This window comes from Python bivittatus, unplaced genomic scaffold (assembly GCF_059951505.1).
Source record: "Python bivittatus isolate LINGU-HERP-01145 unplaced genomic scaffold, Pbiv_v1 ctg000850_np1212, whole genome shotgun sequence".
NCBI lineage: Eukaryota > Metazoa > Chordata > Lepidosauria > Squamata > Pythonidae > Python > Python bivittatus.
This window is the reverse complement of record NW_028277112.1, coordinates 29,838,631-29,866,294: the sequence shown is the minus strand read 5'-3', so window position 1 is coordinate 29,866,294 and position 27,664 is coordinate 29,838,631. Positions and strand designations below refer to the sequence as shown.

Genomic DNA, 27,664 nt, shown 5'->3' with positions numbered 1-27,664 from the left:
AAAGCAATATATAAGGAAGGGTGGATTGTAGTGTATTTCTCTAATACGAACTCTAAGATTGGTCTTATATTTGTCTGTATTAAAGGACAGAGATATTATAAAGGTATGTATTGTCAAGGTTATGATTTTTCAAGATGTAAAATATGGTTGTGAAAAACTGATTATCATTAAGGCTGAAGAGGAAAAATTGAAGCCTTTCAAATATGCTGCTAGAGAATATTGAGAATAGCTTGCATTGCAAGAATAACAATTAATTCAATATTAGATGAAGTAAACCCAGATTGCTCACTGAAACACTAACAATGAAACTAAAATATATTCTGAAAACAGAATATAAAAAATCTGTCATTGAAAAAGATCCTAATGTTTTAAAAAATTGAAAGCAATAAAAAAAGAGGCGGACAGAAGACAAGACAGCTAGATACTATTACAGAAAACACAAACTTACGTTTACAAAAATTCGAAGAAGCAGTTACTGACAGACAATCTTGTGAAAACAGTCTTCTCTTTTCGTTTCTTGTACAAACTCTCTCCTCCTTTTGTTAGCTTTAGGTATGGATTAGCATTATATCTATACCAACCAGCTTTTTTTACATTATCCATATTCATCAAGCTTTGAAATATTTATCATTCAATAAATGATAACACTTACATATAGTAGATATTGAAAATGAAAATATTCAGCTACCTATCATGAAAAGAAATGGGACATGGAGGATGAACAAATATTTTTTTTCCTTCATGTCCCTTATTCCAGACTGTAGTCACTGAGGTAGGAAATAGCTCATATTTACAGTTCCTTCAGGAATACAAGACAAAACAATATAAAACAAGCCTGTTTCTCCTTTCTTTTAAACCCCACTTAAGGAGATAAGACCTTCAATTTTCATCACCAAACCTAAGATGGTCTGGCCAGTGGAACTGTATCTGTATTGAAGGGAAGGACATTAAACAAGCATGCCTTCTCCTTTCCTTTCGAACAGATTGCAGGCATATGCTGAACTGAAGGAAAATAAGTAGCAGGCCAAGTACTAAGTACTGCATTTCCATGTTGTTCCCTGATGCTAAAAATCTTCCCTAGCAGAAATGGGCAGCATGCATGTCAATGCTTGTAGCTTGTACAATAGCACTTAGAGGGAAAAATTCCATACAGCCTACGAGTAGGTAGATATCCTTACCAGTCCAACCTGGCATCATTTTCCATTCTCATTGTCTGCTCAGTTCAGGTATCATAAATAGGTCAGTCACTGACAACATTATGATAGTTACCAAACAATAGATAAGGAACTCTATTAAGAGCCAGTCTGCTACTGTGGTTAAGGTGCTGGCCTAGAAACCAGGAGACTGGGAGTTCTAGGCTTCCCTTAAGTATGAAAGCCAACTGGGTGACTTAGAGCCATTCACTCTGTCTCGGCCCAACCTACCTCACAGGGTTGTTGTTGTGGGGAAAATAGGAGGCAGGACTATTAGGTACATTCACTGCCTTGAGTTATATACAAAAGAAGGCGGGATAAAAATATTGTTGCTGTTGTTGTTGTTCAAAACTGGTCAGCCTCTGGACAAGATACAACAGATGTAACAAAGCATAATATTCATAAAGAACTGTTACATTATTAAGGAAAAAATCCATACCTGCACCAGGAATGATTGCTAATTTTGTTTCGACTAGACCCATTTTTGCAGAAGTAGCTAAAAAAAAAAAAAATTGGTTTTTGAGAAATCTACAAATTGCTTTAATAAAATTACAGGAACTTAGTAAAATAAGCTGTTACTTCACTGTACCTGTTTCAAATAAAAGTGAAAACAATGAAAAGGGGAACTTACTATGGGCTGCAGGAAAACAAATAAGATAGAATGTCAATGGCTATGTTTCAATTTAGCACTAAGCCATAGTTTACTAAGTAGTTCACATTACATTAGCTAGAAATAAATCATACTGTGCCTTAGGTTGTATGTGAAAAACCTTTTCCTTCAATAGGCTTTGTAGCCCTTCATTTTTCAGAAAGGGCAACCACAGAGGTAGGAAATCCACCTGTATATTATCCATTTGCAAAGATCCACTCTGTTCTTAGTAAAAAGCCAATGTGTCATAGTTTTCTAATATTTTCACAAACAGAAAAGCAAAATTAATTGTACAGTAATTGTTTTGCATGCAATCTTACATATGACTATTCAGAATGCTCTTCCTTATGTGTCAGTTTGTCAGATAGTTCCCATCTGAACTAGGCAAAATGTGGTATACTGGACAGTCCAATAATTTTAAATGTTAATCAGAATGTATTGATATTGCTTTTATAGTTATTGTTTATATTTTTATTTTTTTTAATTACTGTAAACCACCTGAATTGTTTACACAAACAGAAAAGCAAGGTATAAATATATTAATATATAAAAAAACACTGCTTCTAAAAGGGCTTCAATACAGGAGGTTTTAATCCTACCTTCCAGTGAACTTCTTCATTTAGAGCAAGGCTAGAGAACAATATCTGTCATATAATTATCTTACCTAGACTTAGTGTTTGTTTTCATGAGTAAATACCAAGAATAGCCTAATCTGCCATCAACACAGACTAAGGGTTGATTAGCTTTTTCCAATGTTGATTTTATTAATGTAATTTTCTGTATCTGAATGAGTCAGAAGAGTGAGAGATGAGAACCCCATACCAGTTCTGGGCAACCATATCTAGCCCACCATCCAGCATTTCAAACTGGAGGATGTTTCCAGGGCAGGTGACATGTTAACAACGCTTCACTCACTCTTGGAAAGTGGAACAACTTGTCTCAAGATGAATGCCTTAGTAACTTATTCCTTTTTCTTTATCTTCTGGTATACTTATTAGCAACTAACCTTTAGTGACATAAATTGCAAAACTGTTGTATTTGAATTAAATATATCTATCCTGGATCCAAAAACTAAAAGATACAATCTATACCAGATTCATATAAACCCCAATTTAAGCACTATAACAATTATCATAGTTGAGATGTTCAAAATTTCATAAAAGAAATTAGTATTCAAAAATAAATTTCCATACGCCTGAATTAAACAAGGTTTATACAATTAGAAGAATGCTTCTAAATGATTAGGTCTAAATCTTACCTGCTACTCTTATATCACAGGCTAAAGCCAATTCTAGGCCACCACCTAATGCAATGCCATCTATTGCAGCTATAGTTGGTACTGGAAGATTAGCTAAAAGGCAAAGGCAAAATAATTTCAGTCAGCTGTCAATTTTTCTAACACAAAATTGATTATATAAATTGCTATTATCTGTGGATAATTAACTGTTTCATTTTTTGTTTTTTCCAATCTTAACTGCAAACTAAATTCTGACTACAGAGATATTTGGGATTCTAACAACAATAAAACAAACTAAGATGACAGGATTCCCCATAATAAGGAGCAGTTATAACAAGACAGCAATTCCTGATCTGTATATATGCAAGTCAGCAATTATTCTATTAAGACCTACTAAGTGGGAGTGACTACTGACAAGTAATGTGGATGTATAGAAAACAGAAGTAAAATTTTACCAACAACAGTATCTTAAGTAAACAATCACATTGGTAATGCCATGATCAAATAGAATATAATAGCAGCCTTTACTATTTAGTCATTATAATGGAGAAATATATCAAACTGATAACTTGCTTAGTATCCAGCAGTACTTAGTTATTTGCAAGATAACGAATTAACTGAAAGTTTTCACTGAAAAACAACCATACTTTCCATTTTAGATTTCAGTCTCCTAGTAAAAGTTTTTGTATATTAGATTGCTCTTCTCGCAAACAGCATTTAATTTTTCACAAGACCAACAGAGTCAGTTCTTTACTAGATATTTACACAAAAATGTAAGTTAAAAGCCTAAATAATAAGCTTATTTTTATGAAATTGAAACGTATTTTAAAAGCAATCAGCATTGGGATTATTCAATTTGTAGATTCAATTTTTTACCTTTATGCATATTATCTTAAAGAAAGATTAAAATTGATTCAAATAAACAAATTATAAGATTTATTTATTTATTTATTATTAAATTTGTATGCTGCCCATCTCCCCCGATCAGTGACTCATTTATGTCAAAAGTGGGGGACTATGGTTGTTATAGCAGTGCAACATTCCAAGCAGCAGTCTCTGCATTTACATTGAGGAAGACAATCTTAGTCTGTGCATGGTGGTTATGCATTAAAGATACCGATGCAGAAACTGAGGGCCCAGTTAAATGTGAAACCTACCATATGGAGCTCTTAACAGATAATTTTAGCATGAAATCATCTTTATATCAAGCAAACCCTGAAAAATCAAAATTCCCAAGTGAATATGAAAAAATATTGCAAATTTATCTCAGTAGACTACTGATCCTTCAATCTTTGAATGAAGATGAACCAGGCAATTCATTCCTTGAATAGGCTATAATGAATGATACTGACCTTGTATCATTGTTAAGAGTCCAAAAGGATTTCTTTGCAGATCTTATTACTATAAAATCACAAATATGTGATGTGGAGTAAACTTTCTGTTCCACCATAATGCATTATTATATTAACTGAATTCAAGCTGGGAAGTCAGTAACTTCTGGGAAGTCAGAAATGATACATTTCTAGTGGACTATCCTCTATATTTTTCACATATAGCATGAATGTCTTAAAGTTAGTATTACTTTAAATGCCTTAATTTCTTACATAGGTGTATGAATCCTAAAGTATGCTAAAATATTTACAGGTATTCTAAATAAAACTCTGAAGATATTGTTTCAAAGCTTTTAATGTTTCAATCTAGAATACGCATAGGATTTTAGGTGTGCTTTACTTCATTATCTGAAAGAAAAATATTTGAAATACTTCTATACTATATAAAATTAACTTTGTTCAATTTTAAACAGTTTTAAATGATTTTTTAATTAGAGGTCAAGTATGTCAAATCAGTTTCCAATCAATTTAAAAGAAAAATAGACATGTGTATCTGTGAAACTAACAAAAATGGAATTTATTTTATTACTTTAATTTATATGCCACTCCATTTCCAAGCAGCAAAGGTCCTCCTGGCTACAGCCTCCACCTTTTGTTCAAGTAGGAACTATGAGACAAGGAGGATCAGATGAAAATTATGTTATTAATAGAGATCAGCTAGGCAGATCTGGAAAACACACAAGCAGGGCATGAAAATAACAACCCTACTCACTGCTTGTCACCAGCGTTTACACCTATACCACAGTGAATATAGAAGTTTTATTTAGTTGCTTGTTTCCACACAACTCTAAACTGACTCAGTCCTAACAGGAAGTTATCACTGAAGGACAAGAAATTCTTAAAACAATTGCCATCACAATCTTAGTTAATAGTAGACAATATTCAGTAGGTCTACATATTAATGGATTTTTAATAACATTATCAAAAACTTTTTAATGAATTTTTGAAAACACTCCTTCTGAAAGGCTGATGAATTTAATTCCCCTCTCTACAAAAGAATATTTGGCAAAACGGCATTTTCAGTGATGGATCCATTAACACAGAGTGGAGAGAATTATTAGAATTATTTTAAAAAAATAGTATTTTGATATTGTTGAAAAAAGAAATGCCTTGGGCTCTACTCCTTCTGACCATCTCTCTCAATCCACTGCTTCATTCATCGATCAACAGAAACTAAAGATTTGCTTTAACATTAAGTTAGTTGAAGTTTCTCACAAGAGTTTTCTAAGAAACATTTTGAATTTTTTCTCTTTTGACTTTATCCAAACTGAGAGTTTACTCATCAAGGACATTCATTGAAATAAATTCATTTGATTGTCCATAAAAAGTAGGAAAAATTTAGAGAGGCTATTTACACTCAATTCAATAATACTATATCGATAACAGTAAGGGAAGACAGAAAGAAAAGTCAAAAATTTTTAGTGACAATTACATTATACATCTCTATGTCATGTTAATGATCATTAGTATTATTGAAGTCTTGATTTATTATAGAGTTATGAAAAATTTCAACAGGTTTTTTGATCATTGAGAATTTTACTTACTACTACTGCCCATGATGGATAAGCTATGAGTAATATTTCAATGAGACTTTTACTTACCCATTTCATTAATAGTGGTTCTTGCCTTTGAGACAAAGGAGCTTACTTCACTAGCATGCATTTTAGCTCTTTCTTTAAGGTCAGCACCTGCAAATGACATTTTCTAGTCATATTTAAATGTCATTGCAGTTTCTGTTCAAATCAACCCATCTTCCCCAACCTGAATACTCTTCAAATGCATGAATTTCAGAATTTTCATGAATGGGCACACTGACTAGAAATTCTGGGAGCTAGTCCATATAGTAAAATAAACCATAATAGCATAATTCATTCATACTTTCAGGAAAAGCAACATGGAGCAAATTTAAGTGTAAATCTATTTCTTGACAAGATATGGAAATTTAGTCATTTCTCTTTACAAACATTTGCATATTAAATAAAAATGATTATACAATTTACATAGCACTTAAAACATACCCCACTGCATGTTTTATATGTATATTCCATAGAAAACATGGAAATAAAGCAGTCCTCATTTCACTAAAGGGCAAAACAAGGGAAGAAGGAGACAGCTGTTAATAAAAGAAACCAAGAAAGTTTCCAGATGGGTGCAATTGTTTGTGTAAAAAGAGATTTGTTAATTCATGGTAACTCTGAAAACTATCTAAAATTCTTGGTGTTATGAACATGACCATATCTTTTGAATGCTATGACAGAATGAACTATTTTGTAAACAAAATAAGGAAAATCTAAATGGGGAACACAAGGCCTTCTTAAACAATCCAATAAATTATTTATAAAAGTCATATATTTTATCCAACACCAGAATAGATCGTTTCAAATTTCATGCTTAAGTCTCTTCTAAGCACTCCATTAGAGCTGTTAGAGACTTTGCTACATACAATCAATGTAACAAGAGAAGAAATTTACTAAATCTAAAGCCAGCTATTTAAACATAGATTAAAAACAACTTTTCTATGTAAAAGCTATGTAAAAAGCTTTACGGTGTGTAGTCCAAATGCATGTGTATCCATAATTAAATGTAACTTGAACATTTCATATAATCATCCCATTCACATAGCTGAGACATATATTAAAAACTCAAGATGACAAAAAACAGTGATGTAATAACCATCTTCATTTCTGCCAAGATAATATAAAAAGAATGTTTAACAAGTAAAAAAAATCTGTGTCAGAGCTAGATTAAAAAGTGACTTTCATACATTTTGGGAGATATCAGATTCATATCAGGTGTTTGGGGTAGAATATAAAGAATTAGCTATTCCTTACTGATACCATAATATATCTAATTCATATATTCCCCTAACACAAGAAATGAAAAACATTCAATTTATCTTGTCTATTTCAGTGATAGCTATATTAGTCTTCATTTAGCTAGCTGAAATTTAGTTTTTTTGGACTTGAAACTGAGGTGTGAAATCATGGAAGGATCATAATTTGAAGATTATTAGATAGAAGGGCATTTGAATGTTTGCACAGTTACATGATCTTATCTATATCAGCTCTATTAAGACATTAAATATGGTTTACGTGATTCAAAGAAATTATTCTCTGAAAAGGCCACTGCTCACACCTATGCTACTCACACACGTTTTCTTACAGAAGAACCAACTTTAGAATAATCCTGCAAATAGCTATGTAATGACTGCCTCTGATTAATAGCAACAACAAAAGCAAGTATACCTCTTTTATAGTCTTAATTTTGATATCTAGCAATCAAAGCTTAAGTGCCAGAAATTTTAAAAACTGACAAACTCCAAAATTATTCAGTGACATCAGAATAGAAAATAATCTTACGCCATTTTCTGGCTATTCACCTCTCAGCCTACACAACTCAACAACCCTTTGCTAAAATTATGGCAACAGAAATAAGGGTCTCTTCAAAACTATTGCCTTGGCCACAAGTTACATTTAAAATAAAAGTACATACTAGCTTTACAATTTGTTATTTAGCTAAAATGGATAAACATTAACCATGCTCAGCTGCATGAACTGCATGTGTTCCACATATGCAACCACTGTAGTATTGTCCTTTAGAACAGTGTTGAATTATCTGAGTATAAGGCTCAACTCTAAATTTTGAAACTTTAAAGAAAAAGACAGAAAATGCAATGCTATGGCAGCAGCATGAAATAATGAGCAGAGTAGATATTTAAACACGTACTTTTGTTTCATTTCCAATATGAAAAGGAACGCAGTAATATTCCACTGGCTGCTACAAACTAGCTCCTCTACTCCAAAAATCTTCATTATAAGCCTGTAATTGTAAAACCAGTACTAATGGGGGGGGGGGGAGTAATCCTCCTCTCTTAACTCTAGCTTTTTATGGCATTTCTTTTATATTACAGGTTTGAGAGTGCTGTTTCTTGTTGATCATAAGGTACTCTGCAGCTGAACAGCCAGATAAAACACCTTTAAATAAAAAAATTTAAATTCTACAATATATTCTATATTTTTAACATTAGACATTGCAAAAACATACACAATTCACCATATTTTTCCTTTTGGCAGATCTTGTTTCTGTGCTTAATTTCAGGTACTATAATGGATTTTCATGGTCCCTCAGTGCTACTGATCTTTACTAAGACATATAAGGTTATACTTCCCCAGACAGACCCCATATGCAATTGGGGGGTCCTTCTGGACTCACGACTCCTGCTTGAAGAGCAAGAGGTAGTTGTGGCGAGGAGGGCCTTTGCACAGCTTAGAGTTCTATGCCAGTTATGCCTATTCCTGGATCAGGAGACTTTATGCTCAGTCACTCATGCTTTACTCAGCTCCCATATGGATTAATGTAATGTCCTTTACATGGGGCTGCCCTTGAAGAGTATTTGGAAGCTTCAGTTGCAGTTATGTGCACCCCTAGATCTGTGCACATTACACCCTGCTCCAAGAGTTGCATTGGTTACCAATATGCTTCCAGGTTCAATTCAAGGTGCTGGTGACAACCTATAAAGCCCTATATGGCATGGGGCCATGTTATCTGAGGGATCACCTCTCCCCAGTGACATCTACCTGTCCCATCAGGTCCAGCAGAAAGGCATGTTGTGAGTTCTCTTTACTAGGGAATGTCATGAGGAGGGCCTTTTCTGCTGCTGCACCTGCCCCATGGAACATCATTCCCCCTGAGGTCAGGCTGGCCCTGACTGTGATGTCCTTCCAGAAAGGCCTGAAGACCAGGCTTTGCCATCTGGCCTGAGGATCAGAGACTGGCACAGAGTCCATAAAATGGTTGCACTGTTCTTGAATTACTGTGCTCTCCTGATAACTGCACTGTATGGTTTTTAATTGTTTTTAATCGTTTTAATATTTTGTATTCTTTGTATGGTTGTTTTATTTTTTGGGGTTTTGGCACTGTTTATGTTTTTAATTGTAAGCCACCCAGAGTCATGAATGTGAGATAGGTGGCTATATAAACTGAATGAATGAATAAAAGAATGAATAAACAAACAAACAAATAAATAAATAGTGATTCATAAATAGACCAAACATATTTTACTGTACTAGTAAACAGATTAAAGTCAGAATGACTGGAAAATAAGTAAGTTCTGACAAAAGTATACTCAGCTCTATAACATTCTAAAAATCGTAGATATAGATACAGGTAGTTCTCGGGTTACAACAGCAACTGGGACCAGAAACTCTGTCGCTAAGCATTGTGGTCGTAAAGCACAACATCATGTGACCACGTGCTTAGCAATGGCAATTCCAGCAGTCCTGTTTGCTATCCTTAAACAAGGAATGTGCAGGTCATTAAGCAAGGACCTCACATGATCACGAGTTCCTGCCAGCTTCCCCACTGACTCTGCTTCCGGGAAGACAGCAGGAAACATCAGAAATCATGATCATGTGATTGTGGCTCACTGTGATGTTGTAATCATGACCCAGGCACCAAGCACGTGGATCGCAGTCACGTGACTATGGGGATGCTGCAATGGCCGAAACTCTGAGGACCTGTTGTAAGTCCCCCTCATTCAGCGCTACTGTAACTTTGAATAGTCGCTGAATGAATGGTCGTAACCCAAGGACTACCTGTATAAATATAGATATATAGATATTTAGACACACACACATACACACTCACAAAGTCAGGAAAGCTCTCCACTCTACATATCTCATTACGTATTATGGAACTTTCTTCTCAAAAGGGCACAGCAATATACTTAAATATAGAACTTATCTACATTTAGTTGCCAAAGAAAGGATTCTGAGTTACTTCTGCTGAGTTCAATAGATTATGGATTTCCAGATGGATAATAAAAATTAAATTTGCATACCAGCACAAAATACCCCAGGAACTTCACTTCGGAATATAACTGTCCGTACTTTTTTGTCTGTTTTCAAAGCGTCCATAACTTTTGATATCTACAGAGAAAAGGTGTGGACATTATCAACACTAATTTTCAGTTTTTCATGTTAATAAACAGTTAAAGGTTCATTTACTTACCATTTTTATAAGATTTTTACTAAGTGCATTTTTTGCATGTGCTCTGTTCATTCCAAGTACAACAATTCCTGTATGTAGGAGGAAAAAAATTATAAGAATCAGTTGTGCATACCAAAACATTTAGTGCTACATTTTCAAGACTCCTAATCAAATTAAATCTTTATTACAGTCAAACACCAGCATAAGAACGGTGGGTACAGTCAATTAAAAAGCATAGAAAATACATCAGAGTCTAAAAAATAATAATTATAAAAAGTTAAAAGATATAAAACAGAAAGTATATATCTAAAAGGAATCTACAAGAAGGGGTAGGAGCATTAGATGGATGTAGGGGAGCATAAAGGTTAGTATATGACAGACTATGTCTATCCAATTACAAAGCACTCTATATGACAAACTAGATGCTCATTAAGACTAGTTTATGGCACAGATCATCATCTGATGAATTTTAATCACTGCTGCGCAGAACCTGGCAACATTATATGTTGTAGCAGGGTTGGTATCTGAAAGCAGCAGGAAGATGTAGAATTCTCCTGGGTGTCCTGGGTATTTATGCAATAATGGTGAGATGAGGCTAGGACAAATGTAATACAGGCACTGGAGAAGCACATGCTCTGTTGTTTCTGTGTGTCCAGAATCGCAGGGGCATTGTCTCTCCGGGTTAGGAATCTTCCTATATCAGCCTTCAAGGACAGCTGAAGGGAGGGCATGACATCATGCCAAAGTAAAGGCCCTCTGGTGGTTAGGTACTTTGAGTTAAGTATGTGTACCTGTTGGATTCACTGGCAATAAAGCTTGGGAACCTGACTAGATCCTATTGGCATTCTGTGTCTGCTACATACTATTTAATGAGTGCTTTGGCCTGATTATATCCCATGCTGAGTAGAAAACCTGGAGAAAAGCCCAAGGAAGAGATTTTAGTTGCTACTACCTGTTTCTATGTGGGCTGAAAATCATGCCTCATAGTTAATGGGGCAAGGTCAAAGGGGAAAAAAGGACAATCTGAGCCAATAGTTGAGTATGGTCACCTGCACTCTAGCCTCCACTTTCATGAGGCCTGTCTCTAGTCGCAGGGTGGCATTAGACACACATTTTAGGACTTGAAGAGCCAATCTTAGAAATTGGATTGTACAAGTTCTAATGGTGCAAAATTGGAGAAAGGGCCCAGCTGGGCACCATAAAGAACTTGTGCTACTGGCTTGGCTTCAAATAATCTGAGTGCTGCAGGAACATAGTGGCCACCTCTTGTCTTGAGGAATTTAAGGATGGCAGATAAGCTCCTCGGTGCATTTTCAGCAATGTAGTCCCCATGGGCTTTCCTACTGTTGGCAGAATGAAGGATTATCCCCAGATATTGGAAGCAGGAGTCCTGCTCAATCTTGTGGCTATCTATGCTCCAGGAGTGGTATTTTGGCCTTTTGGCAAATGCCATGATTTTAGTTTTCTGACAGTTGAGTTCTAGCTTGTCTTTCTTGCAGTACTATGTCAGTGCTCTCAGTGCTCTTTTAAGGCCAACAGGTGTTCTTGAAAGTATTGCTGCATCATCTGCATAAAGTAGAACAGAGATGTGTCTTCCAGCAAGTTTTGGGGAGTGAAAGTTCATGTTAAGGAGATTGCCCACCATGGAGTTGATATAGAAACTGAATAGGAGTGGGGCCAATATGCAGCCTTGCTTGACTCCTTTCTCAGTTCCAGTGGCACTGGTGAGATGGCCCTGGGGGTTACATCTTATTTTGAGTGAGGTCCCTTCATGAAGTATACATATTAGATGAAGTAAACTTCCGCCAATCGAGGAGGCCTCCAGTTTTTCCCATAGTTTAGCTCAGGATAAAAAGCTTTTGAAGTCTATGAAAGCAGCATAGAGAGAAGTTGTGTTGCGGGAGGAATATTTTTCAGTTGGAGTACTAGGCACTGATCAATGGTGGATCAAGACTGTGAGTTCTAGTCCTGCCTTAGGCATGAAAGCTGACTGGGTGACTTTGGGCCAGTCACCCTCTCTCAGCCCAACTCACCTCACAGGGTTGTTGTTGTGGGGAAAATGGGGGAGAAACGAGTATTAGATATGTTCGCCACCTTGAGTTATTTATAAAAATAATAAAGGCAGGATAAAAGAAAAGACTCTTGTGTCTTTTGGCAAAAATGCAGGCTAGTTTGTATGAATAATTATTGCTAGGCATTTAAGCTGAAAACTTAGATGATATATGCCTATATCAGTAACTTCCTAAAATAGTGAACACATAGCTATTACAATAAATAGCATGAAAGTATACAAATAAAACTTAGTTGATAAATACATTCTGATACATTTATTTAAAAATTGCTATACTAGATAATTTGGAATATTATTAAAAACATATACATATAATACTCATAATAAAGAAAGGCCAATAACAGTGTTGATACCATTAAAAAATAAACTGGCATGCCCTACACCTATGTACACATAAGTCCGTTATGTTTTTAAAATGGAGAAATGTTTTAATAACAAATGACTAATCAACAACGATATTGTTATTAAAGACATAAGACATAATAACTTACATTCTTACAGAGGAGAGTTGTAAGAAGAATAATGTATATAACTGAAGACATCTGATGAACGGAAGTCACATAGCTTTTTGAGCAGTGTGTTAAAGAAGTGGAGATGGATTTGCCCTTCCTCCCCAAGGTGTCCTCCCAAATGTCCCCTACACAGCAATTAGGCTTTAAAAGAGCATCCAGTGACAATAACTGATGCTATTTAGAATCCTGTGGGGACAAAGAAGAATGTCTATCTCCAAACAACTGCTTATCAGAGATGAGAACTCCCCCTTTCTGCTGCAGATGACAGCTTTCTCTTTTGCTACCAATATTCTTTCTATAAAGTTAAGGGTTAGGGTTTGAAAAGCAAAACTATTAAGTTCATACTACTCTGGAAGTTTTTCATTTAAAACTGACAGACAAATGTGAATTAAGTTCAGTTTTGGAAATATTTTGGAACTAATCTGTTTACTTCTTTAATTAAATCTCTTTTTATATTTTCAAATGTCCTGATCAATGAAAAGTAGCCTGTTTTCAGAACTTTTTCCAGTATACAGAGTTTATTATCACAAAAATGTATTTGAGAATGTACCCTCTCCTTCTGAACCTACAGAAATAGGGTGCCCTCTAAATCAGAATATTTAGTTTATTCAATTTATTAAATCTTAATTTATATCTACATCTTTTTGTTCCAGCTCTATCCATTTTTTCCTTTAGGTCATATCCACATTTGTAGCATAGCCATTGTTGAGCCACAACAGACTAAATGAGACCTTTACATTTTTTTTAAAGTTCCCAAATCATGATAAAGTGGGCTAGGGGAGCAATGCAGATTATGGTTTTGTTTTTTATGGTTTTTAACGCTTTTTTTATTGATTTTTGTTGTTATGTTTCTGGTTATTTTGTTCTATTGTTTCCTGTTTTTAACTTTGTATGCCACTCAGAGTGGTGTATGTGAGCCGAGGTGCTATATAAATTTACTAAATAAACAAACATAATAGGCATACGTATACCAGATAATGAATGTCTACATACATGGTTCAGAACAGAATATTATGATGTCACTAACCAGAAAAACACACAGTTATGTAACAGAATTTATAGAATTTGCATGAAATTGCATAAAAATGTCTTAAAGTAAGAAGGAAGGTAAAATAAAGTAGAAATAACATAAAATAGAGCAATAAGATACAAGTGCTAAAAGATTAAATACTTAAGACTATCACTATATTATAAAACTACTTTGCAAAGGTGTAAAACAAAAACAGTACAAAATGGCATAAAAAAGCCAAATTACAGACCATAGTTGTGACTACTTTCTTCAAGCAGTCACAAATACAACTGCATATTTACTAAACATGCCTATTAAATAAACTATACTGAAATACTTAAGTCAACATCCCTTAGAAGAAAGCCATACTTTATCCACTCAAAATTTATGCAGGCTTTATGCAGGCTTCATGACTGGCTGAAAACTTAACCTAGAACTATCTATTCACTATAAATAATACACTATACATTGGAATGGATGGATCATTGTGTTTCATGTCCCAATCTTGCACATGTCTATTAAAAAGGCAGGAGGACTGAGTTGGAACAACATAAATGTAAGATTAGAGATGAAAAATATTTTCTCACAAAACATGATTTCTGAATGCTTTTCCTCTCAAAGTACACTTCTTTAGTATTGTTTTAAATTTTGGATGTTTTATGTGTTTTAGATATATTTATAGTTTTAATGTTTTTTGTAAGTCACTCAGAATCCCCTATTGTGGGGGAGATGGGCGGGGGAGAAATCCAATAAATAAATAAATAAATAAAAGTACACTTTTCTCCTCATATTTTATTTATCTAAAATACACAATCATATATATTGGTCTGTTGATTATATTGCAAAATTCAACAGCATGATATTCAAAGGATAACCTATACATCATTCCAAAAAAGGCATATTTGTATGAATGCATCCAATCAGCTCAATTTAAAATTTAAAGACGTTATTTGTGCTTTTAGCTTAAGGATTGGGCAGAAATTCTTGATACATTTATTAAGGTGACCAACTTAAGGTTTCAAAATGTTTTGAGAATTAACCTTTGCATATTTACCAATTAGTACTGTACTGAGATGATGAGAGTCTAACTTCAAATAAAACAGGACTTTCATAGTCTGCACATCGAGCCATCCTGATCTTACGACCTACGCTTCCATCCTCCGTATTCCCGTTTCCTAGACCAGCGTAAGGCTTTCCCGAACCAGCGACGCTGTCGGGCTGCATCACAGCGTCCGTCAGAGGCGCATGCGCCCTCTGGATGAGGTGGCTCGCGCGACCCGCCCCCACCAACGGAGAATTTAAAGGGTCAGTGCTCATCTTAATCATATCTTGGGAAATGGGCAGATACTGTAATCTGACACGGATGCGTCCCATCGAGAAGTCTCCGCTGCTGGCAAGCAGAAAGAGACATTCAAGCCTTACCTGCTAGACAGAACTGGGGGGGGGGGGGAGCGGGTGGCTTTCCTGGGAGAGGGAGCTTCAGGGCTCTCAGGTTACGTGCCAACCGACAGATAAAAGAAGCCCCCCCCCCCACTTCCTGCCGGCTTTTGCCGTTACCTTTATGCTCGTCGTCCAAGTACCGAACCCGCAGTTCCTCCTCTAGTCCTTTGGCTTCGGTACTGTATTCTCTCACGGCCCCGGGCAGCCGAGAGCGGCGTTCGCGGGCCAGACCCCTCGGGCTCATGCGTCCCAGAGAGGAGGAGGAGGCGACGACCGCTAATCCCCCTCGATGGTGAAAGAGCGTAAGAGCTACCCTGACTGCTGCTGCAGCCGCCATGTTGCCCGTACAGGAGCACGCACCGAGCCCAGCAGCATCCCCAGCCAGTCTCCAACGCCGTCACGTGACAGCCACTTTCGCGCGGGCCGACAGTGGCGCGGGCCCAGCCGGCAACGGGCCTGGAACGGCATGTGACTCCGAGCGCGCGGAGTCCAGCTATCCGGCGCAGCTTTTTCCTGGCTGGAGTCTCCAGCCGATGAGTGGAAAGCGACTTTCTCGCCACGCGCGCGACTCCGGCGAGCTCGCGTCTCCTCAGCCCAGACTTAGCTCTTCGCCGTGCCCTGAGGACTGAAGAAAGGCCCAAACCGTATGTGCGTTACGTCCTGGGAAGTAACAAGTTATCTTTTCCTATTACCTTAAAAAGCTTCCCATCAGATAGAAAAGGGGGGATCGAGGTATATTCCAGCCAAAAAACCATTTTCCTTTAGTTTTTAAACGGTTGTGTGACTTTTACTGTTTTGTGTCTCATTCTCGACCTTGTAGGGGACCAGTGGTATATGAATAAGATCAAAAATCATTTGGATTATCACAGATTGTTTATTAATCTGTTTAATTAATAAACGTCTCATTAATTCTTTAATAAAATTAATTAAAATGCTTTTAATAAATATTAATTAATATGCTTTTAATTAAAAATTAATATTAAAACATTTAATGGTGTTGAAAAACAGCACAGTAAGAAATGGTGTTGCGAATTTTTTTATTGTGATGGGATAGAAATATTTAATATATGTTTGCTTCTATTACATTCAGCAAGAAGATATTGTTTTTCTCTTGCTAACCTTGAGGGGCACCTTATCTGTATTGACATATCAGTTTTGTCTAGCTTGGGAGCTGCTGGTTCCTGTCTTGCCAGCTTCCTTAGTTACATATATGGACTGATAAGTCAGTCGCATCACTACTAAGCGATATAGCATCAGTGACATGCACCAGTAACTTCAAGATAGGATTATTGTGATTTATTCTTGTAGGGTCTGTCCTTGAAGACAGCCTAAAATTGCAGCTGGTCCACAATGCAACAGATAGACATTAAGTGACATTTCAGAGGTACCATATCACCTGTGTTGAAGCAGCTACAGTAGTTGCCAGTTGCTTTCTGTGTCCAATTCAAGATGTTTAGCCAACTATACACCATTTCTTTATTTATAATTTAAATTTATAAGGTATTCCATTTCAATCTGATTCTAGGCAGCATACAGATTAAAATAGATAACTACCTAAAAACAAACCAATAAATGCATAAATGTAAGCATAACAGAATGGAACAGCCTTTTTCAAAATAGATACTGCACCCCGGATAGGCATAGCCCTTCCTATTTATTTAATTTAATTACTTAATTTATATAGCCCACTCTGCTAGCACATGACTCAGGGTAGTGTACATCGCCAGTAAACAGTAAATCAGTAAAAATCATAGAATAGGGCAAAGTATAAAAATATAATCCAAAACAGCTTACAAAAATGTGTCAGGAAAATACCACTCCCAGACTCAATGTCTGATCAAAACACTAGGTTTTTGATGATGATGCTATCCATTCAGTCATGTCCAGTTCTTGGCGATTCTATGGACCAGGTTTTTAATGCCTTTTAAAAAGCAGGCAGGGCCAGGGTGAATCAAATTTCAGGAGGAATATTGTTCCAAAGGGCGGGAGCCACAACAGAGCTCATGGAAGATCAAGTAGATCTAAGGTAGACGCACTACCCCCATTCTGACTCCACTAGTGTGATCAATGTTGCCTAAGTACAGCTTCAAGTAATTTGCTTCTTCTGGGGTCTTCTAGTGCTGTAGTTCAACCATTTTGTCAACAACCTTACTCAAAATGGAAGATTGGAGACTGGACAAAAATTGCCCAGAATTGTTGGGTCCAACAATGGCTTCTTAAGGGTCATACACCACTGCCTTCAAGGGAGATGAAACTACCCCCACTGTTAAGGATGAATTTAGTACTATATAGATCCAACCACACATCACTTCCTAAGAGGCCTTAGCCAACCAGGAAGGACAGGGAAGAATAAGTGCCAGATGACAGTCGTGAGGATCCTGTCCATTTCCTTAGGAATCACAGGATCAAACTTTTCCCAGGTAGCAGGACACGAAAGTGTTTTGACTACTAATTCAACAGGACCTGCCCAGCTGGAGTCCAACAGAGCTGATCAAGTCACTACCTGCAAGATGCCTAGAATATTCCTTACAACAGTCCAATAGATTTTTTTGAGATGTGCATCTTCCAACAGAGAATGAACTTCTTTAAACAGGACTGCTGGCCAGCTATCTGCGGATGTGATAGAAAAATAACTTGTTTTGCCACTCTTAGCACCGTGATGTAAATCCTAATATGGGCTATGACATGTACATTCTGTCATTTCATCTCCTGAAGTTCCCCAGTAAAGTAGGGTGCTTCACACAATCAGTGAACAGGGAGAGATTGGATCAGAGCAACTACTGGAGGGACTGCCTGTCTTCCATAATATCTACCCAGCCAATTGCATTTAGTAGGTTTGGCACTCTCCAGATTCCTTCAACGCCATCTATTGGAACCCTGGAAGTATGCCTTCTGTGTAGCAGAACCTGCCCTCTGGAATGAGGTTCCCCCAAGATCCCGATGGCCCCCACCCTGCTAGTGTTTTGAAGGTCCTTGAAGACCTGGCTGTTCATCCAGGCCTCTGACAGGGATAAATGAAGCCCCCTTTCAATTGTATGGCTTTGTTTCTCTTTCATACCTGTCCAGTTGTTGCTACCTTTGCTATCTTTTTTTTTTTTTTTGGTCTATTATTGTATTTTCCCCCTTGTTTTTAATGTTTTACTTGTGAGCTGTTCAGAATTGTTGAATCAGGCAGCATACAAATTTAATAAATAATAGTAATATATTTTAGGAAAGATCAAGCAAGGTAATTTACAATAAAATAACACATAGAAACACAACATAAAAATAAATGCAGAATATATAATCCAAAACCAGTTACAATCTTTAAAAACTCTTTGCCCTTAGAGGCCTGATTAAAAAGATGTATCTTGGCTGCTTTTCTAAAAGGAATGAGAATGTGGGTTAAACACAAGTCCCAAGGGAGTGATTTCCATATTAAATTGCTTGGAAAGCAATTGACAAGTAAGCCAGCTCTTTCAGTATAGGTATCATATGATCCCTCTACCTGTTAACAGCCTAGTTGCTGCATTTTGCAGTTAATTGCAACTTCTGGATACTTTTTAAGAGTATCCCTAGTTGTAATACACTGCAAAAATCAAGTCGAGGATATGACTAAGGCACGGAAAACTCTTGTCAAATTGTACTGTAACTGTTCAAACACTCCTCACCACAGCCACAACTTGTGAATTTGGTAACAAATGATGATCAAGAAAGACTCCAATATTGAAAGTTAGTGAGTGTCATCAGCATACTGAAGATATTTCTTTCCAAAGCTCTGAATCATCTCCCTTAGTGGTTTCGCACAGATGATGAACACATAAGGGACAAGATAGAAAAGGCACCTGACCTGTGGAACAAGCTCCCCCCAAAATTCCAGGAGCCCTGACTCTGTTAGCCTTAAGGAAAGCTTTAAAAACTTGGATTTCCTCCTAGGCATTAGACCAAGATGACAGATGAGTCCATCTTCTGGGAAATAGAATGTATGATTGATGAATCCCAGCTTGATGTTGATATGTTGGTTTAATGGATTTTTTATTAATAGTGTATGGTTTTCAATTGTAATATTTGGGGGTGGTGTATTTGATGTATGTGCTCAGTCATGATTACACAAGTTAGATGGCTATATAAATTTTCTAAATAAATAAATAAACAACTAATTAGAAATTTGTGATGCACTACAAGTCAGTAGACTACAAGTCTAGATGTAAAAAGTACTCCACCACCACCACCTGGATACAGTCCAATGAACAGATATCCCAAGACCTGACCTGCCCAATGGTCCAAAAAGATACCATAATGTATCAAAAGCTGCAGATGTTCCTTATGAATAGAAAAACCCCTTTGGAGAAACATTGACTAATTTACATCACTTTTTTCTGTGTGTGTGAATTTTGTGCAAATAAGCTGCAAATTAATTTTCTAAGGCAGGTACAATTACAAAGAGAGAGATTAAAAAAAAGATTAGAACTGAGTAGGAAGAAAAAAAGGTTCCAACAAAGTTACAAAGAAGTTGTCTTTCCTTATCTGTTCTTTTCTCCATTACAAACATAGTTGTAATATAGAACAGACAATTCTTGTGATTCCTGGGGCTTTGTTCCTAATTATCATTACTACATTTGGCCCTCACCTTTTCTGAAGCATTAATCCTGGAGGAAGATTCATATCATACGAAGAAAAATGTTAGATTCATTGAGCAATAGGGTTGCTAGAGCAATTGCCAACTTGAGTTGGCCAAAATATATAAAAAAGGTGGAATAAAAATCTAATAATAATAATAACAACTTCTAGCAATTTTACCCTAGAAGTAAACTCTCTATGTTTGTATGGGCAAGGGATCAACAAGTAGAATTAGAGATACTGTTTCAACATCATAATCATCTGGGCTGGGCTAAGTATTTCAGAAATGTTCTAATATTCTGAGGTCAGAATGATTTGTATTTCAAAATGCAAAATATTTTGTGCACCTCTAAATATAATGAAGACTATGCAATAAAAAAGCCCTGTGGAAATTCCTAAGTATACTGTATACTTGCATAACTTTATGTTTTTCTTAATTTAAGTATGACATTATTGGAAAATACAGGCACTATTGGAGAATATTTAAATCCAACAGTTTTTAGATAAAAGATTGTAGATAAAAATGTTAAATGTTTAACAATCAATAGGCAATTCATATAATATATAGTTTACTAGTATAAATTATTAATAAGAAATAATGTGTTGTATGTGGGTGAAAGAGAAAGTTGCTTAATAATGTCCTTTTTTTTCTGAAAATACCTTGTTTTGTGACACAATAATGAACTGGGAAAGAGCTGTTGTACTTTGCTGTTTCTAGTGTCCCAATGCAGTATGCCTGGCAACTCCTCCTGTTGCACTAGCATTTAAGTATTAGTCAGAAAATCTGAATGAAAGCTACGTTCTCCATATACAGAACCCCACTGTGGCTGATTTCAACCCAATCATTTTAAGAGCCAGAATTTCAAAGAGAATATAAATTTACTCTAAATATTTTTTAAATGATAGAAAATGATTTCAAACATTATTGGAGGAACAGTGCTCATGCTAGCTCCTTACCCAAAAGGACATTTAATTATTTTGGCAGAAAGGTATGCAGCAAGTCCAAATCATGCTACTGCAGTAACTGAGAAAATTTTGCTATCTAAATTAAAGTTAGGGCTAATGGAATTATCATAGTCTTTTTAAAATTATTACTGTACTGTACTCTGTTTATCAAATGAAGGTAGAATTTTATCATGTGCTGGGTTACTAAGCAATTCCTCTCCAGTCAGTAAAACATATTGTCCATTCTTTTCTCAGGCTCAGAAAATTAATAGTTCATGTAAATTATTTGTATTGTGCCTTTCCAGCTCATAGTGAAATCCTCAGAAAAAAGATAAACACAGCATCCTCCCCTGAGATATGCAGCATAATAAAACAATAGTCTGCCAAACTTTAGACTCTTTAGATGTGAAAAACTGATCTGATTATGTCAGGGTTATCCATCTCAAAATTATCTAGTACAAGTGGTAAACTAGACCCTTATTATTCCAATAGAAAAGCCATCAAGAAATACATTTGATGTAATAACTGAGTACAGAAGCATGAAAACAAAATAGGAATTGCTGTAGAATAAAATCATTATTTTAGGGCTGAGAATGACTATGAGAATCCTTTGAGGTAAACTTTCCATATGACTTGGACTTTGGGGCTACATTTCTTGTTTTTTGATAATACCAGTACTTTCTGTTTTCTCCATTATTAGACTGGAAACTATATATTTTTTGTTTTAATGAACACGTTATATCAAGAGACATTGGAGAGAAAATGTTTATAAAAGGTATAATTACTAGAAATTCTTATCATCTGGTTCATAACCGTTGCCATATAAATAAATCCACTCAAGCGTATATTGCAATGTGCAAAATCAGTGCCTTTATGAATCAGTTTCTTGGAGTTTATTTATTTATTTATTTTCTTATATCAGTAGATTCCAGGAACTGTTTTCTGAATCATGATTTTTTTTCAGTAACATACCATATCTCTGGAGCTTTTATATATTTAACATGTTATGTCTGCCATGGAAAGTAAAGTTGGTACAATTTGCTTCTTTTTCAGGCATATTTTATTGCCTTTAGAAGAGCACTCTCAATCCTATTTTTAATCTCTTTTTAAATGTTTCTTTTATTTTCCTTTCCTCCTCCCCTTTTTATTTATTTATTTATTGTTTAACCAATTCTATGACACTAACATCCCCTAATTGTAATCAATCATTCATAAATAAGCACGACACATGGCATTCCCCCTTTGGCACTCTGCCTCTTTAGTGTATTTCAAAGGCATCTGTTTCCTCAAATTGTCTATTCTTTTTGTGTAATGCAATATTGAGTTTATAAAGCTAAATAATCTCATGCTGATTAGAACATTTTCTTTTATCTTTTAAGATCTCCACTATCAGAAACTTCCTATACACATACTTTTTATATAAAATAAAATAATACCTTTTTAGATTTTGGCAATAACTTTCTGACACTTACACCAACTCTTGGGTAATAAAATGTATTTAAGTTTGTCAGTCTTATTAGTATCCCAGAAATAAGCATAGTGATTGGAAGTAAGTATATCCTATATACTGGGGTTGCAAATTCTTTGGTGATAGCAAAGGTGGATACTTTTTTCAGTCCTGAAAGCCACAGAGATGCTCAAGTTGGAAGCCACATGTATGCATGTTCATATTCCCCTTTCAAACAACACCTCTTCCCCTTTCTTTTCTTATCTACCCCATGGTCTACTACAGTAGGTGATCAACTGACTGTTAGTTGGTATCAGATTTCTTGGTATCCTGGCATTGATAGCTGGCAAAAAAGGACAACTCTGAACAGTTTTATGAGCCAATTTTTTATTTAAAAAGGTCACATGCAGCACATGCACCTCCAGGCATAGATTGTTCACTCTGTGTCACCCTGCTATGGAGAAGGGGTTTCATTTGCTATTATACTTTATGGATATTTATTATATTTTTAATCTTTAACCAAAGTTTTGTGAGTGACAACATTAAAAAAAGTAATAAAATAGTAAAGCATGAAGAACTGATATATTAAATAGCACAGGAAGAAAATAAATAAAAATATGAAAAATCTAAAAGCCACTGTCCTGGTGAAATCAGATATTTAATTCTAAAACTAAACTGTACAAATGCCTATGAAAAGATAAATGCCTTAGTCTGGCACCAAATCACCAAGGCATGGTTTCTAAGAGAGCACATTCTTCAAGAGGGGCCCCACTATGAAAGACTTCCCTTGAAGCTGTTTGCCTAGATTTATTTAATGGAAGTGTCACTTGACTACTGACCAGATGAAGTTGGTAACCTAAGAAATCTGTTTTGAAGTAACTGAAATTTCTGCATATCTCATGAAAAGTGCATTGAAATAATCTAGTAGAAGTTACATGAACAGATGTAACTGATCTCAGTCTGTGTCCCGATAACACTGCAGGTTACTCGGATCCTGCCTCACCTGAGTTAGATGAAAAGCAAAGGTAAAGTTGATGAGAACTCTTTCATATTGATAGTCTTTTCCAGTGATTATACACACATGGAGGAGAAAATAGAGCTTTAGGATTCTTTGGTGTAACTAGCACTGAACAGAGTAATAAGCTCCTACCATTGCCCTCTGGAAATAGCCAAGTATGACTAGAACTACTGTGAAACAGTGATCCCAGCTTGAAATATTTATATTATTTTTGATTTAGTGAAGAAAAATAATAGTGATAACATAATAGACAAAGCAAAATACAATTATGAAATTAATCTTTTACAGTTACACAAATGTAGCATACTGTATGATCTGAGTTAACAGCCCTATAAATGGTGTATGTGTGTGTGTGTAAATAAATAAATAAATAAATAACATTAACATTTTAGAAAAGGAAAAATGTGGAAAAACAATAATAATAACAACAAATACAAACAATAACAATAATAAGGAAATTTGACAACTTGTTCAAAAGTTCTCTTCTGTGCTCCTCTCTTAAAATTCTAATGTTAACAAAGAGAACAGATATATACCTTGAGTCATTTTATCTTTCCAATGTCATATAATAATTCTTTTGGCTAACAATTCCCCCTCCCCCTCCCGGCTTCTCATTGCACAAAGAATTTGTTATTTGTGATGCCTGAATACATTCCAAATGCTAGGGATATAGCCAAGGAAATATATGACAAGCAGCAATCTTTCTAATGTTGAAAATTGGAGTGACTGCCAATAGGATGGCAATTTTGTTGAAATGTAGACAATTCAGAGGATTGTTTGGAAGAACAGGATATTCAAGCTCATTATTCTTAAGGTCAGCTAAATAGTATTAATTTCATTATTTTAACTTCTAGTCAAAATAAATTATTGGATTAGGAGTTTCAGTTAATTCTTCCAAGACCTCTAACAAATACTAAATTGTTGAGACTGCAAAGGCATTAGGACTAAAAATTCAAAATAATAAATGCTTGAAGAAATATGCCAACAAGAAGTTAAGAGATTTAAGTTCTACAAATTACAAAAAATAAAATTCTTTCAGCAAAGTTAAGATAGACCAAAATAATATTATGAGAGGTCCAATTTATTGCCCTCCAAGGATTTTCCAACTATTTTAAAAACATAATCATCTCATAATGTAAGCTTTTCTTGGGTAAAGTAATCAAAACTGCCTAAGACCTAGTATTTTCCATATACATCCTGAAGCATTGAGTTCAGAAATTAAAACTGATCCCTGTATTTGCCAAAATTTCAGTGGGGTCAAAGAATAACTCTGAAGTTAATGAAAGTAGAACTGAATTCAGGAATTCCTTATTTCAAATTATAAATTAACCTATTGATAAACTTGAAAAATGTATAAAATTAAATTAAATCCACATTTCGCAAGAGGAGTTGTAATTTCTGCAGTAAAACTCTCAAAAAAAGAAGCCCCTATCCAGGGAAATTGTTTAGTAGGCCATACATTTACTTAAAATAATGTGAAATAACAATGGGAAGGCTTTATAAATAACGTCTCCAATTTAAAGATTTGGACTTGAAAGATAAATGGTACTGAAAATGGCTGAGTGTCTAAGACAATCAGAATTGAACTCATTTTGTCTTTTCCTCAGTCAGTATTACCCAGCAGGACAACTAAGGAAGTTTTTATTGAAAATCTCTACTTAAAGCCAGATTAAAATGAACCTAAAAATCAGCTTCATCCAAGTGTATGTGGAAATTATCAGCAATGAAGGGTGATATTAGCAATCAGCTTGTAGATACCCATCAATGGTGGGTCTAATTAAGTTTCCTCAGAAGTAAGTTGAATATTTCCAAGAGATTTAATAATATCTTACAGGCCATTCTGTCCTTACTGGATGTAACAGCTAACTGCAAAGGTCAATCATAAAAATAGTTCGTCAAATTTGTCCTTTTTTTAAAAAATTTTTTTGCTTATATCCTCGGCTCAGTAATTGGAACATATCCAATACAACTGAACAAAGTCCTCTGGATACTTTTGCTAAGGTAACTGCACCAATTATAAATTCAAATGATGCCAGATATTTATTTATATAATTTAGAAGCCGCTCAGCTCCAAACAACTTTAAGACAGCTTATGCTTTAAAAGCAAGAAATGCAATTAAGAAACAAATCATGGATGTTGTCCAGAAGAGAAAACAACAAACACAACAACAACAAATTACTGGAGCTGAACAACCACCCTAACTGGTTTTCAGGTACTTGCAGAACATCATCAGTGTGGGAGTCACACAGATCTCTTGGGGGGGTGGGTACTATTCCAGAGGGCAAGAGCCACAACAGAAAAGGCATGCTTCCTAGGTCCTGATAGATCACATTGTTTGATCGAGGGGGCCTGCAGCATACCCATTCTGCCTGCTTTTTACTGGTCAGGCAGAAATGACTGAAGATAGGCAGTCCCTCAAATCAGTAAGCCCTATGCGGCAACAAAACAAATTTATCTTCAACAGCTATCAGAGAGTTCCTTCTTTGTCTCCCTAACTTCTACAGAGCAGGATTCTATTTACGTTTGATTGGATTTCATACATGCTGTTCTCCATTTGCATTCCAACCTTCATCCCACTTGCTTCATGGCTATCATTTCCAATATTACTAAGAAATTAATTTAGCTCCTGAGGGCACATATTTTCGAATCGCTCTGTTCAGCTCCATAAGATCAGACTTTTCATACAAACACTAGTTTTATCAATTGCTAAATGCTTCATAATATTGGAAATATTAAAGGCCATCAGTCTCCACAGTGGATATTTTTCTTCATTCTTAAAATTGCCAAAAGTCTAAAAATCAAGATAGTGATTCAATTGGATAGCATTAAATCTCCATTTCAGATCACTGTCTTCCTATCTAATAAAACCAAATCCAGAGTGCAATATATGTAGAGCCAATGACATATTGAAACAGTTCCAGGATTGCCATGGCATCCGTGAATCCTGAGCTGTATCAGATTGAATGGCCTGTTATAAAATAGGGGATTTGGACAGGAAATTTTATTCCCATAACAGTTAATAGCTAGTGGCTATATACTTTTATGTTTTAAGAAAGGTCTTTGGCTAAATGGCAAATGAATGCTAGAAAGTCCTGAAAGTGAACATACTTTTCTATTTCACTCCCTGGTAAAGTTAAGGTAATGTTGATAAAGTATGTTGAAACAACATAAATCACTCTGTGGAATCAAGGAGAGAGAGAGAAATGAGGCTTTGAATCTGTCCTTCCTGAAAATCTGTTGAGCAGTGACTTAAGTTGTCTGCTAGAATGTTTAATCAATTTGCATCCACCTATATTTAAAATGCTCTTAAGATCTCAGCAACTAACTTCCAAAGTGGTTACCTTACTTCACTACTTGTGTAATGTTACAGAAGACCACCAGTTTTCTTTAGACTTGTGTAAGATGTAATTCCTATAATCTCCAAACATCATCCTAATGGCTGGATAAATGACTTTTTTGGGGGGGGGGGGGTGGACAAAAAAAGGAAATTCCAGTCTGGATCTTGTTTATACCCACCCACATTTGCCCTTCACATTTTTTAACATGGAGTTTTCAAGTAGCCCTAGTAGTAATGTACTGGAGGCTGATCAATATCTCAAACTTCCTCCTTTCAAGAATTAATCTTGCAGAAAATACAACCTCACTTCCTTTCTGCATACCTTCTCTAGTAATATTTCTATAATGGTGGAATTTTAAACATTAAATACAAAGTAAGACAATCTTTTCCATATGTTTCAAAATTGGAGCTCTGATTTCATTTTAGTAACTCTAATAAAACTTCAAGTATAATCTTAGGACTTGGTCCAGCTTACTAGCTCATCTTTACTAAATATAGGAATGAAATTTTGTGTTTCAATATATTATTTTTCAAAAAATCAAATTTAGTGAGGAGAAACACGCAAAGATAAGCTGATTTTTCAGTGCTGGTGACATAGACAGATTTACAGTAAATAGGCTGATGTGGGTCTTCCAGGCTGTGTGGCCGTGTTCTGGAAGTTTTGGTTCCTAACGTTTCGCCAGCATCTGTGACCGGCATCTTCAGAGGACAGGAGCACAGACAGGAGCAGTTCTCTCTGTGCCCAGGATGAGGTGACCCTTTTGTGGGTGTTTATGGAGATAAGTGAGGGTGCCTGTGGGGGGGGGGGTTTGGGGTTAACGAGGGGC

The 27,664-nt window shown here is 35.6% G+C and overlaps 1 protein-coding gene and 1 long non-coding RNA gene across 4 annotated transcripts in view; one reads left to right on the top strand and one right to left on the bottom strand.

Moving 5' to 3' along the window:
- AUH (AU RNA binding methylglutaconyl-CoA hydratase) overlaps nucleotides 1-15,827 on the bottom strand; it is a 44,963-nt gene extending 29,136 nt beyond the window's left edge. The window contains exons 1-6 of one of the 2 annotated variants that reach the window (XM_007429417.4): nucleotides 15,608-15,827; nucleotides 10,480-10,547; nucleotides 10,310-10,397; nucleotides 6,072-6,158; nucleotides 3,101-3,193; nucleotides 1,633-1,689 (exon numbers count right to left, since the gene is read on the bottom strand). In XM_007429417.4, coding sequence (XP_007429479.1) covers nucleotides 1,633-1,689; nucleotides 3,101-3,193; nucleotides 6,072-6,158; nucleotides 10,310-10,397; nucleotides 10,480-10,547; nucleotides 15,608-15,827 — 613 coding nt within the window. Of the gene's footprint in view, nucleotides 1-1,632; nucleotides 1,690-3,100; nucleotides 3,194-6,071; nucleotides 6,159-10,309; nucleotides 10,398-10,479; nucleotides 10,548-15,104; nucleotides 15,224-15,607 lie in introns of those variants that run through there. The other variant, XM_088130034.1, reaches the window with a different exon arrangement.
- A 96-nt stretch (nucleotides 15,828-15,923) lies between these two features.
- LOC112540784 (uncharacterized) overlaps nucleotides 15,924-27,664 on the top strand; it is a 44,063-nt gene continuing 32,322 nt past the window's right edge. The window contains exon 1 of one of the 2 annotated variants that reach the window (XR_003084840.2): nucleotides 15,924-16,134. This is a non-coding gene — a long non-coding RNA (uncharacterized LOC112540784). Of the gene's footprint in view, nucleotides 16,139-27,664 lie in introns of both variants that reach the window. The other variant, XR_015793758.1, reaches the window with a different exon arrangement.